The sequence below is a fragment of the Polypterus senegalus genome, chromosome 4 (genome assembly GCF_016835505.1).
Source record: "Polypterus senegalus isolate Bchr_013 chromosome 4, ASM1683550v1, whole genome shotgun sequence".
Taxonomy (NCBI): Eukaryota; Metazoa; Chordata; class Cladistia; order Polypteriformes; family Polypteridae; genus Polypterus; species Polypterus senegalus.
The window spans coordinates 205,726,159-205,740,577 of record NC_053157.1 but is presented as its reverse complement, the minus strand read 5'-3'; the positions used below and the strand labels follow the sequence as shown (position 1 = coordinate 205,740,577).

Genomic DNA, 14,419 nt, shown 5'->3' with positions numbered 1-14,419 from the left:
TGTTATTTTTCCATTAGTAAATGCATATCACAAACTGAAATATATTTAAATATTCTGAATTTGGTAACCCATTAATTGGTTTTGCTTCCTTGGTGCTTTCTAAAGGGGTGGATACATTAAATGTGAAAATTAGCACTCTTAAGACAAAGGGTTTAGCCGTAGTGCTCATATGGCTTGTTTTTAATGTGTAGTTCAGAAAAATCTTTACAAATAAAATAGTAAAAATTCTTCAGTCTTAAAATGTTGTGTATTGGGGTAAATCTTAGTACACCCAGGTACATTCATAAGCATGCATATCGAGACATTGTAGTTAACAATTAAAATGACTAGGAGTGTATCATCTTGTTAAACTGAAACACAATGCAAAACAACCATAAACTACATAGTGCTATTTCAGTTATTAGGAAGGTTTACTGATGTCTTTCATTTAAAAATAAACTACATGAAAAAACAAAATCATTCTGTTGTCCAGTACAAAAAGATATTGAAAGATATTGCATATCCAGATCAATGGGATGACCTTGGGATTACTGAGGAGAGAATGTTTAACAAAAAATATTTCCCAGTTTGCAGATCTTTGCAAATTATAATTGAACAAATATATATAGTTTTCACAGCTGGGTTTATTTTTTCCATCTTCCTGTAGGTGATTGAACTATCTAGGCTACTAGCGCTTGGTGTCTCCCTTTGGAACCAGTTTGCAGTTCCTGCACTCTTCAGCGTGTTCTGGCTGATACTCTTCGTTGTTCAGATCTACACTTATATTTCATCCAGCAACAACTTAATTATCCATCAGGGAATAGTATTTGTTTTTCTTACCAGGTAAAGTGTTTTTTTTCTGTCATCAGTTGTACATCAGTATTCAATATACTTTTTTATATCTATAATCTGAATTTCTTTCTGTTTCAACAGATTTTGGTATTATGTTACTTGTATTTCTTCATATTTTTAGGAAGTAATGTCAGGGTTACATATTTATAACCTAATATACAGTATCTTTATGTCATTGAAGAATAGCAGTATCAGCTAAGCAAATTTATTTTTAGTTTTTTTTTAAATTACTTATGTTTGTTTGGTGTCTTTCAATATTGGCAACACATATAGACATGCTATGATTTCTGTCCAGAATCCTGCAAATTTTAGTAAAAAAAAATTCCAAGTAAAATACATTTTTTCAGGTATAATAGAAAGTAATGTTCAGACGGCATTTTAAAATACCAAGCTAAAAGGGAAATGTAATATTTTTCGTTCTCAGTCACAAAGAATGAAGTGTTTTATAATTGTCATGATAAAAACATTATACATACATACCTTTTTGCACACAGACATACAGAATGTATATATATGTGTATATATATATATACTGTATATATATATATAGTATATATATACTGTATATATGTGTGTGTGTGTTTGTAAGATCAAAATAATATATAATGTGTATGAATTAGATTTCAGTGCTAAACAATATATTTTTCACATATGATGAACTTTTTTACTTTTAAGACTTGTGCCATTTGTAAATTCCTTTGGACATTACACTTTCATATTTGATTGAATCACCTTCTGACACAATAACAGTTTTAAGTTTGTTGTGGTAGGTGTCTCAGTTGCTCTGAAGTCAAGAAGAATTGCCCAGACCATGGTGATAAGTCGTACTCTCACGGCATAATGATACTTCTACTTTACTTTATTGTTGAGATAGTATTTATTTGAGTATAAACAGTGTTTATCTGCATTACAGTTAGCACCTTGTTTGCCAAAAAGCTCAGTTTCTCTCATCAGTACATAAGACCATTCCCTAAAACACAGGTGACTTACTGTTGATCTTTCTGCCTAGACTAGTCTTAAGAGGGATCTTTTTTATGGTTTGTGTTTTGCTTCCCTTCTTTATGTACCGTTATTATGCAGAGCTTTTTGTACAACACATCTTTACTCCTAGTCACTGAACTCCCTGTGTTTCTGTTGATCATTGTTTTCTTAGTTGTATCCGTTAAAGATTTCTACTTTTTCTAGATCCTGTTTAGACAAGCATCCTTTTCTTAGCAATGTCATGGCCGTGTGATGAAACTTCACTTTCTAGTTTACTTAACTAAGAGTGACTAGAAAGAAATCTAAACATTTTCATTCCTTTTCATTCAGACATACTGAGTACCAATAATTTCTAAATAGCAAAACGTTTTGATCCAGAAAATGTTAAACAAGTTTTGAAGACATTTTTTGTTAAAGTTTTAATTCTATTTTTTAGTCTAGGCAATAGATAAAGACTTAGGTTTGTGGTGTAATTTTAATGTAAAGACAAAATAATAATTTTTTTTTTTTTTTTGGTAAACATTTTACCATTTTTTTGATCATAAAATACCCATACAACACATTCAGTAATTTACCATTAATTTTCTGTAGTAGGAGCTCCCAGCATGAATGAAATTAGGGTTATACATTATTAACAGTTAAAGAGTTTTGTTTAGTTCAGTATAATGTTAGGAAGTTCACAGATAAATGCTTTTTAAATAGTTACCAGTTGAAAACATGTTTTGTACTTCATGCTTTCTGGTTGTGTTTTTGTCCCCTCTCTTTTTCTCTCCAGTATATCAGAGTGTTGCAGTACCCCATACTCATTGCTTGGCTTAACTTTTGTTATTTCCTACCTGGCACTTGGTCTTTTAAATCTCTGTAAATTCTACCTTGGTGGTTTTGCAGCAATTCAGAATGAAAATGTCATGCACAGGTAAGAGGCAAGATATTTATGTTAACCTAACTTTTGTTTTTGCTCTTCTGTTAAATGCTAATTCTTCTGATTGGCTTATTACAAGGCTGAACTTGTAGTCGAACCATGTTCAGTCCAAATAAACACATTCTGGATTTTATTTCATCTCCTTTCCTCATCCTCCCTTTTTTACACTGCTTATCCTTTCTTAACATAACACAACTATTGGTTTTACAGTGGCAAATATACAAAAAGATTTTTGTGCAAAACATGTCCTGCTAATGCATATTGTCACTTGTGACAGTTACACAAGTTAATCAGCATTATGTATTTTCTAGTTAATTCATTTTTATTTAAAATAAAGAACAACCTTAGCAAAATGAAAAATGTTTCATTAAACAGTTTGTTTTCACATTCTTAAAAAAAGTAGTTTTCTACACTTTGAAATGTACAATATTTATAAATAGTATATCATTTTTAAATTTTAAAATACCACTCCACTTTAGAAAATATCTGAAGCAGAATAAGAAAAATCTGTAATACTTGTGAAGGCATTTTGTGGTCCCAGGGCAGTTTATTCTAGTTCTGTGTCATTAGAACTATATTTCAGCTTTTTTAAATAGTTAGTGGTTTTTCACAAATGCTTATTTGTCCTCAGTGGTCTGTTATAAGGTTAGGACAGTCCCTTGAAATTGCTGACTTTGAGGCCTATATGTTCAGTGCTCTACATTTTGTTTCTAATTGCAGAGAAATCCTTACATGAACAGCATGTATTTTGGAATAGTATTGTGAATATTTACAGCTTTTTTCCTGTGTCTGGAGGATCAATAACAGTTCATAATTTTTGCCAAGCTTTTCATTTTGAGCAGATGAATATTAAACAGGGCTAAAATATGTACAGTCTGATCAAGAGTTATACTTTAACATGATCATTAATATTTTTTTCAATGGTTGTCTCATTGTCATAGCACTACTGACATGTCACCAAACATTTAGTTGCAACCGTAGAATACATTGACCTTTTAGTCTGCTGTCTGCTGTCTGTAAAATGTGTTTCTAATAAAATTGTGATATTTTAAAACATAAATGTTCTAATGCTGAAATGCAGTGGTAAGGAGTATGCAGTGTAAAAAGCAATTGGCATCCACCATTGTTTCTTAGTACATATTTCATGCCACAGTACATTCTGTGTTTTTTTTTGTTTTTAATATATAAAGAAAAAAGTGCACATTGGAATGACAAGATTAAAAAGGTGTATTTATGAAACTGCTTTTTAAGAAGTTTTAAACTGAATCTTTCTTATACATAGGTCATGTAAATGTAGACAAATAATTTGTTTTTTTTCTGTTTTTGTCAGGGGTGTAACTGAAGGGGTTACTCTTCTTCTGCTGGCTGTCCAGACAGGACTGTTAGACATGCAGGTCCTGCAGCGCACCTTCCTCCTTAGTATAATCCTTTTTATTGTGGTAACATCAACACTTCAGTCTATGATAGAAATCACAGACCCTATTATATTGGCACTTGGGGCCTCTCGTAACAGGTGAGAGTACAAGTCAGATATTGAAACTTTATGGTTTCTTATAATTTTGTTTAATATTATACAGATAATATTAGATTTATTGTGAACGTAATTCTTTAAATGTGCCTAAAATACTGTCCAACCTATGATGCGGTGGTGGTGGTAGTAGTTGTAGTAGTGGTAGTAGTGTATTTGTCATGAGCACTTTGAAATTCTTACTTGAATGCTGAACCAGCATACAACATATAGCTACTTTCCAGTGACATGATACACTTCCCTTTATTAAAATGAAAACCCAGATCAGTTTGCCTGCACTTCAGCTATGTTTTCAGTTCATGAAACTTAGATATTTTGAATATTTAATAATTTTCTTAAATTATTACCAATTACTCCTGTTCCAGGATAGTCTTACCATTTTTTTTTTTTACAGAAGTCCATGGAAACATTTTCGAGGGGTCAGTATGTGCTTCTTTTTGTTGATATTTCCAGGATTCATGGCCTATAAAATTTCCCAGTTTTTTCATATGGATTTTTGGCTTCTTATTCTTGTCTCTAGCTGTATGCTAACATCATTGCAGGTACATGTTTGTGGATATTGAAAAAATAGATGTTAGAATTCATTTTGTTTACTGGTTATACTACAGGTTGAGTATCTCTAATCCAAAATGCTGGAGACCAGAAGTATTTTGGATATATTTAGATTTTTTAATGTTTCCGTATACATAATGAGATACTGCATCTTGAGAACAGGACCACTAAAGTCTAACCATAACATCTATTGGCCTAATTTTCACATTATGCTGATAGTTTGAGGATAATTTTATACAGTATTTTTAATAACTTTATGCATGAAACAAAGTTTGTGCTCAGGAGAATGAGCAGAATACCTGTTTCAGCTTTTAGGTAATGGCAACAACAAACAAAAGTAGCCTCTCGGTCTCCACTTATGTTGCTGTGCTTTCATTAAAAGGTTACTGTAGGCAGAGAGTAAGAAAAAAAACACATAGTAATGCACATAGATCTGACGGTGATGATGGTTAATAACAAATAGGCTCTGATGAACTTCTGCAGCCAGTGTTGCCTTTAAGGTACGCAGGTGTTGTATAGTACTTCTGAACTGCCGCACAACTATTATTGCACCTCCAACTCCCCCTTCCCACACATCGGTTTGCAAGTACCACTGAGCTGTTTTCAAGCCTTTCACTCTTTGTTAATAACAACAACAACAACATTTATTTATATAGCACATTTTCATACAAACAGTAGCTCAAAGTGCTTTACATAATAAAGAATAGAAAAATAAAAGACACAATAAGAAAACAAAATAAATCAACATTAATTAACATCGAATAAGAGTAAGGTTCAATGGCCAGGGGGGACAGAAAAAACAAAAAAACTCCAGACGGCTGGAGAAAAAATTAAATCTGTAGGGATTCCAGACCATGAGACCGCCCAGTCCCCTCTGGGCAAAATGCCCCCAAACCTTCGCCACTGCCCTCCAACCCCCACACCCCATTTGTTATTCAGTTATATATTTTTTGAGGCACTCAATATTCAAAGTGGGATTGAAGAAGACGGTTCATAAATGGTAAATTTGAGCTTATGTGTTATTCAAATACACTAATCAGTATAAAAAAAAATGGATTGAACATTGATGAGAGTCCCACATGTGAAACTGAGGTCATATTTGGAATTTTCCACTTGTGGCATTGTGTTGGCCCTCAAAGTTTTGGATTTTGGAGCATTTTGGATTAGGTATGCTCAACCTATATGTGTCTCATAGTTATTAAGTTTATTTAAGTATATATTGTAAAGTACATCGTAATTACTGGTTAACATTTTTTAGCTATCAGGCATTGTTTTTGATTATTCTTTTTGGTGCTCATTTTAATAATGATCATTAAATTTAATTTTACTAGAAAATGCATTGCTAATACTGTATGTCTCATTTGCTTTACTTTAATTTGGATCCGGTACTTTTTCATCTGTTTGTATAATAGTATTTTTTTTTTTAATATGTATAGGCTTGAAGTCACATTCGGCTAAACTGAGAAGGAAAATTTAACACAGGCAAATATAGGGCCAGACTAATAACATCAGTGCACCAGTATCAGCTATCCGCAGATTATTATCTGCGTAACGTTATCTGATACTCTGCCTAGTATGTTGTTGAAATTATTAAAAGCAAAGCACATATATTAGGTTATCATCCTAGTGTAGACTGCTACAGTTAGAAAACTCATTCTCCCGACTGATATGTGCAATGACAGTAACAAGAATTGAGTATTAACAATGTATTTGATGAACAATTCCAGTGTCCTCAAAACACTAAATTTCACCAGCATTCATCGGTCCCCAGGACTGACAATAAAGCAGATTTTATAGAAGTTACGTAAATCATTTGTTTACTTACTGTTATACTTGAAGTTTCCAGAGTTTCAGTTAAAATGCCCTATTCCATGATTTTCTATATCCCGCCCCTTTGAGCATGTATTAGATTTTAAATTAATAACTAAGATCATCTTTGTTTCAAAAAATCTAATATTTACCCAGTAAAGAAGAGTAGAAGTTTAACTTTCAAACAGTTGAACTTTTGATTCTGTATACTACAGTGACTGCTTGACAAAGAACTTGCTTTTTGAGCATTTGGATATGCACAATTTTTTTTTATAATATCAAAGTGATATTCTGGTCTCATACTTGAAATCCCCAGTCTATCTGCTTTCCAAAGAGCAGAGGCTTGGTTTTCTAAGGCATATAGATATGCATACATAAGTCAAAGCAATTGCTTGATAGGAGAGTTTATTTTACAATAAATGCATGTCAGCCTCTTTCTGATTCGACAATATTTTTTCAAAGAAAAGAGATAGGCAGGTCTTTATTCAGTAAGATGACCAAAACCCTTAGCCTATCAGGTTTCAATAGTGCACCCACATGTTACTTTGGAGTGAGTTGACCACTTTTTATGCACATTAAAGATTCCCAAGTTGCTTGGCAGACTGTGAATTCAGTTGAATGTGCTAAACTATGGGGTGTTTGTTTTCGTGCTTCAAATAACTTTTTGCATGTTACAGCCTTGCAAAGAAGGGATGCTTTACTTTTTAATATAGCTCATCTTTTAATGTAAGCCTTTTAACTGGAAAATGTACTAAATAAGGTTAGCAGTGGTTAATGTTGTTATCACAGGTCCAGCGTCTGGGTTACGAGTTACACATCTGCTTGAGGGCTGTGTAGAGTCTTCATGATAAACATTACAGATTTTTAAGGATAACATTCTTTTTTAGCTGCCCCTAGTCACCATGTTACAAAAATAAAAGACATCTCTCTAGACGTTGTTCAGAGAATATCAACCAAGTGCTCCCAGGACTAAAGGACAAATCCTGTTCTGATACACTAAACTCAGTTTTAAGCAGAGAAGGATACATGGAGACATAATTCTGAAAAGCATTGATAAAGTTGATCCAACATTTTTTAAATTAAACCATCAATCATGTACTTGAACACTGGTAGAAAATAAGGGGAAGTGCATTCAGGACAGAATCACAGGAAGCACTATTTTCCGCAAAGAGCTGTGGTAATCTAGACCAGCCGTGAAGTTATATAACTTAAGCCTTAGCATTTTTGAAAACATTTCTTCACCTAAAAGTTGGACAAATTGGGTATTGCCATTCATGACAGACTGAATGGTCCCTCCTTGTTTTTCAAACTTCCTATGTTCTTATTTTATTATAAGGTCAATATCCAGAAAAAAAATTAATAATTAATTACCATATTTACATTGTAGAAACGCTTTTTATATTAAAACGAAAGGTCAGAAAGAAATTGGTAATACAGGTAATAAAATATTAATGGTAATTATACTAAAATAACATTTTTTATTAGTACATGTAAGGGTATTTAATGTGAATTTGTCTTTTAAAAATCAGTACACATTATTTTGTTTCTTACATGTCTATTCTTTGACATAAAAATGTATGATTGAAAATAAAAAATACAATGCCTAGCTTTGTAATATAGGCTTTGCATTTAAAAATTAAAAAGAAAAAAGATTACATGATTTATTTTAATTCCCTTCTCTTTTTGCAGGTCGTAGGCACACTTTTTATCTACTGTCTGTTCATGATTGAATTGGTGCGCAATAAACCTATTGAGATGCTAGATGAAATTATCTACTATGTCAATGCAGTGAGCCGGGTGCTGGAGTTCCTCGTGGCTGTGTGTGTGGTAGCCTATGGTGCCTGGGAATCTCTCTTTGGGGAATGGAGCTGGATGGGTGCCTCTGTCATTATCATTCACTCCTACTTCAACGTATGGCTGCGAGCTCAGTCTGGGTGGAAGAGCTTTCTATTGCGTCAAGAGGCAGCCAAAAAAATTAATTCTCTACCACGAGCAACAATACACCAAATTAGTCAACATAATGATGTATGTGCCATCTGCTTCCAGGTCAGGGACTTTAAATCTTTTGACATCTGTTCACTGTTGGTGTATGGGACAAGTTTTCTTAATGTCTAGAGTTCATAAAATGTTTTTCTTTCTTACAACAGTTTAGGAAAAAGTACTTTCAGTAATAATATACTGTAAATAAGTAACATAAATAGAGTTGAGCAATGTTGTATGATTCCTTAATTGGTAAGAGTGCTTCATTAGTTTATTTTTCTTTTGCATTATACTTAAATTATTTTTGTTTAATTAGCATTTTATTGACTGATTTATTAGAGGTAAGGGTTTTTAAACATGGTCTTCTCAACACAAAATATTACCCTTTTCTTTGTTTGGTCCAGATTTTCTGTATTGAAAACTAAATTAAGCAAAATTGATTAAGTTATTTAGACAACAGCAGCGTAGAGATCTGCAAAAAATCTGTTCAGTAAATGTGTCATGCTACTAAAGGAATGTGAAATCAAAAGGAAGTTAAAAGAAACGCCTAAGTTAAAGATGCCTATTTGCTCATTCTAATGCAAACTCAACTAATTTCTTGCATTGTATTAAATATAGCAAATTAATAGTGAGTTTAGCATATTCAAAATGTTTTCACCCTTATTGTAGATATCTCTCAATTATATAAAAAAAAATCATGAGACAAGACATTTTCAGAAAGATAATTTTAAGTCCCGAGAGATGAATAGAAAACCTAACAGGTCCAAGCGCAGGGGCAAAAATAAAAGACAAACAGTAGAAGAAGAAAAGACAAAGAGTAGAAGACAAAGTAGAACGTTCTGGCATGATATATATGCAGAGCAGGTTAGAGATTATGAAATTACTAAAGTGTGAGAAACCATAAACTGATGTTTCTGATCATAACCAAGAAAGATACATTTACAGAAGAATATTTGAAGAAAAGAATACCATTTCAGCCATTATATGTGGGTATAGATCTATTATTTTTTGATGTCATGTAGTAGTTGGCACGTCAGACCATATGATACCAGTGGAAGCAGGGAAGAATAGATCCAAGTAAACACTAATACTATAGATTAATTAGTGTTCCAAGGAAACAGAAACAATAAAACCAGAAAAAGAGGTTGAATATTTCAGCAAGACGGTATTCCAAAGTATACCTCAAACATGTAATTCCTGTAGAGGTTTAAAACTTGTTTTCATTTAGAGATTCAATGAAACATGGCAATTTGCTCAGCGGTGCCTGTGTGTAGTATGAACCAAATTAGAAGACTGTTCACCCAATAATAATACTATTTTTTTTTAAACCACAATCGCATTTGGTTTCATTGCTTTATTGTTCATATTCTGTTTGGCGAAGTCACATAGTGCTAGTCATAAGATGATGAGAGTAAAAGTTTAACATTATAATAACTGGTAACTTCATATAATTATCATGAATCGCATTTCTGTTACAAACTCCCCATACTAGAAGCAAAGCTAGTTTGGGTTCCTTCAAGAATTAGGTAGCTCAATTAGTGCTCATGGCCCATTTGCTGTATATGTCCACTATGGTGCGTGTGACAAACATTTTATCAGCAGTCAATGGCATGCAGACACTCACATTAGTGACCACATGCCTCCGGAATTTTGTGACTGCGTGGACTGTGCATGCTCTAGATAAGAAAATATTGGATCATTCAAGGAACAGTTGTGCAAAGTGATTCATCGCTACACACACCTAGACAAACCAAATTTAAAAGCACACAGAGATAGCCAAATGTGTACAATATCATGGTGTGAAATTGTCCAGACACTGGACAAAGATGAAAGTTTGTGCAGGCAGAAATAGAAATATCTACAAGATCAATATGTAAAGGCAAAGAAAAAACTTTGGGGGATTCTGCAACCTCGCACTGCATGCTGATTCACATAACCATTACCCAAAAGATTGTTGAAAGCTGACAAACTTTTCCCTCTACCTCCCACAAAGATTAATCACTGAATCGGACCTACACCCCTGTCCTGCCTGCATATCCTCTACTTTCAATCTTTATTTTACCGTCAACTCTCTACTTAATAAAGCAACTTACACCCTAATTCTGTTAATTTCACTCTTTCTGAAACCACTAATTTGAGACTTTCTAGCTATTAGAAATATCTCATGCATCCAGTTTGGTGTGCTTCTTTACCTCTCTTCACAAACATTACATCTTCTGACAGAAAATATCCCTGTAATTTTTCTCATTTATTAAATTGTCTATCCTTTTTTTCATGTGTTATTTTCCTATTAGCATCACCATGCAATGCATGTTAGCACACATACTCAACACACCATATTTTCCTTTTCTGTGCCATTTGCTTTCTGGTCTGTTCTTGTCAAAGTGTACTGTATGCTATGTTAAGGATGTGTCTTCACATTTTTCATCATACATAGTTTGCTTTTCCTCACTAACAAGTAGTTGTCTACACTGTGAAACATCCTAAGCTGCAGATGTTTCAGACATAATTCCTTCTTAAAAATGTATGTTGAATTTGTTTAATCTGCATCAAAGATGAAGCATCCACTGTCACAATAGTAACATTCCCTGTAATGAGATATAGCTCTTCTAATGTGGTATCTTATTGTATTCTCATTTCTCTGTAAATTTGTCAGCATCATCTTAGAATGAAGTGTAGGCAGATCTATCCTCCCCAGTGCTACTACTCACAGTAAAGTTTCAGAGAGCCTCTCATTTTGAATACTTTAATTAATCTTTATGATGCGTCATATTTTGGAATGTTTTTAAATACATATGCTGGTCTGTTTGCATTTAACAGTGTATTAATGTGTTTAATTATTTTGTATTAATTTTGCTATAGGATTGAAGCTAATTTAGCATTATCGGAATATTTCTAATAAGTCTGATGTAAGCATGTTGTTTTAAGTTAAAAGGTAAGTATAAAAAAATCCATCCAAAATCTCTTCTTGTTAACCCCAGTAAAGTTTATCAACTTTCAACAGTCTTTTGGGTAATCGTTATATGAATAAGATTCCTTGCGGATATTGACAACAAATGAATATTAGCACCTTCAGTACAATATCATATTTTATTGCTGTATTTTTTTCTAAAACTTTGTCTAAGTAATCTTCATTTTTGGAAAATGTCCATAATTTGTTGTTCCCTCTTTACCGCAGGAGATGAATTCAGCAGTCATCACTTATTGTGGACATTTCTTCCATGCTAATTGTCTGAAGAAGTGGCTATATATACAAGAAACATGCCCAATGTGCCATCAGCAAGTAAAGCCTACAGTCTCTTCACATGTTGAAAGTGCTGCTGATGAGACGGAGAGCCAAAGAGAAGAGGATCAGGAAAGAACATTTAGTACTGAAGTAACAGACATTGGTCTTTCTTCTGAGCTTAGCGATGAAATCGGTACAGAAGATTCAGGATCTACACCTGAAGTACTTGGAGAAGGAGAAAGAAAATTGAAAAATGCCTTTGAAGATGAGGCATTAGATGGAATTATTTATACTGCTGCTGCTGAAGATTTCATTAGCTACAGCAAACCATTAATTCAGCAAGTGCCACTTCAGTCTGCTTCTTCCAAGATACTGGAACTTAAAGTAAATGATGCAGAAGGAGAACTAAATGGGAATAATGTTGATATCCATGAATGTCTAAGTGATGAGGCCACAAACACTTGTGTTTCATTTTCTTTCGTTGCACATGGTGAAAATGAGACTGAGAGACAGCCTATTAGACATATTGAAGGATCAAGAGATTGTTTGCACAATCGGATGGATATAAACAAAACAGACTTAAAAATAAAAACTGTCATTGAGACAGTAGAACCAAAGGCAGAGTCAGACATACAGAATCTGACACACAGTGGGTATCCCCTGGATGCTGATTGTATTCTCGATGGAAAAGGTGCTGAGCATGACAGTGAGAAAGCTGAAGGCAATAATGCAATGCTAGTTCCTGCTTCAAACCCACTCTTGTCTGTTGAAGAAAGGCTTTCTCAAACCAATACAAATGTGCCAATGCCTAACCCTTCATATTTCAAATAGCTCAGGGATATCACTTAATTTTGCATCTGTTGGAAATGGCTCACTTCGTAAGGATGAATCCAGAAGAGACCATTATCATCCTGTGTCACCACATAGATGCAATTAATCTAGAAGTTTACCTACTCCCCCACCCCAACCCCCATGATCCATATCAGAAATAGTTTTATCTCTGTTTTGAAGTAGTTCTTAGTAACTCTGATGGGGCATCAGTGGAGCATTCAAAATGATTTAAACAGCTATGTGTTCACCTTTTACTCTTAAGCCAAATTAACATGTTTAAAACTTCATTGAATACCCGGTTACAGTCTTGTATGATAGGAGGTGATTAAAGCAATGTTCTGTCATTGATACTTAGTTTTTGAATTAATCCAGAAATATAGGGTGAGTGATTACTGTTCTTTTGCCTCTGTTATTGTATGTTGCCAGTATTTAGAAAAGTTTTTAAGAAAAGAAATAATCTTGCATAAGAACCTGTCAAAAGCTATAACGCAGATTGACAGCGGCAATTTTAATTTGGTTTCCACTGTGCTCAAGGGTGATGATAGGAATGAAAATTATAATTAAGGGAAAAAAAGTCAGATATTTTGGAAAGTGCAAATAACTTTCACAACAATAATGCCTTATGTGAAAATTATTTTAATCAGTTTTTTGGGATGTAAACAAAAGTGTTGCATTCCAGAAAAGAATGTTTATCATTAGACAGCGGTTTTGGTTAATCAGCTTTCTTCATTTGAATTTGTAGATCATCTGTTTTCAATTGTTGATGTTTATATTTAAAAATAAAATATTTCAAAGATGTATTTTAAAATATTTATATTTTTGTTAAGCTACCAGAATAATGTTATCAGAATAACAAAACAAATTCAATTGATATTTGTCATTTTGCAATTTTTTAACCATGTTGGTACACTGTAATCTTAAATATAAAAACCTGCTCTTGAAGTAATTATTAAGGGAATGACGAAAAAAAATACTATTAGACATTCTACATCTAATTGTGCTGTGATTTAGTTGTATTTACATTTTCTAAATGCATATACCCTTTCAATAATGTAAGCAAAGAGAAGAAATAACATGGTGGCAGAGTAACATGGTGCATAAATCCATTGTCCTGGATTTGAATTCTGTACCCAGTCATTGTCTTTTTGGAGTTGCACATATTCCGTTAGTCTGGATGGATTTTTGTCCCGATAGTCTGGCTTTCTTCGCACATCACAAAAGAACCGGTGATTCCAAATTATCTTTTTATTGGGGTGGGTGCATAAGTGGGCCCTGTGATGGAATTGTACCCCAAGTAGTGTTGGTTCCTCCCTTGTGCCCATTGCTGCAGGGATAGGTCTAGCCTTCTCTGACTTTTGAATCAGAGTAAGTTGTTTTAAGAGTTGTACGTATTAGAAAGAACATAGCTCTTTTTTCACTTTTGTGTTAGTTTTGTTTTCTCATTCTAGCAAACAGATTGGTAATTTTACTGTTTTCTGGTAAATAAGTTTTTGTTTTCAATTTAAGTCATATGGGCAATTGCAAAATTACAATTATTAGTATATGAGAGAATGTATAGTAGAAATCGAGACCTATTGTTTCAGACTTTTTCCAACTTTAATAAGAGTGAAAAATGCATTCATTGTTTTTGAACAAGCTTAATTTTAAAATTTTTCAGTGCCAGTGGTACAGTGGGATGCAATGGTGCCTCACAAAATGAGAATTATGGGTTCAAATCCCATGCCTAGATGTTGTCTTTTTGGAGTTTTTGAGTTCTTCA

General features: G+C 33.3%; 1 protein-coding gene across 2 annotated transcripts in view; it reads left to right on the top strand.

The window, feature by feature from the left end:
• The window catches only part of LOC120527929 (RING finger protein 145-like), a 41,320-nt gene extending 27,860 nt beyond the window's left edge, over positions 1-13,460 (top strand). For both annotated transcript variants that reach the window (XM_039751891.1, XM_039751892.1), the window contains 6 exons: positions 647-822; positions 2,588-2,728; positions 4,065-4,247; positions 4,657-4,804; positions 8,313-8,669; positions 11,782-13,460. In XM_039751891.1, coding sequence (XP_039607825.1) covers positions 647-822; positions 2,588-2,728; positions 4,065-4,247; positions 4,657-4,804; positions 8,313-8,669; positions 11,782-12,660 — 1,884 coding nt within the window. In that variant the 3' untranslated portion in view covers positions 12,661-13,460. The remainder of the gene's footprint in view (positions 1-646; positions 823-2,587; positions 2,729-4,064; positions 4,248-4,656; positions 4,805-8,312; positions 8,670-11,781) is intronic.
• Positions 13,461-14,419: the final 959 nt, after the last annotated feature.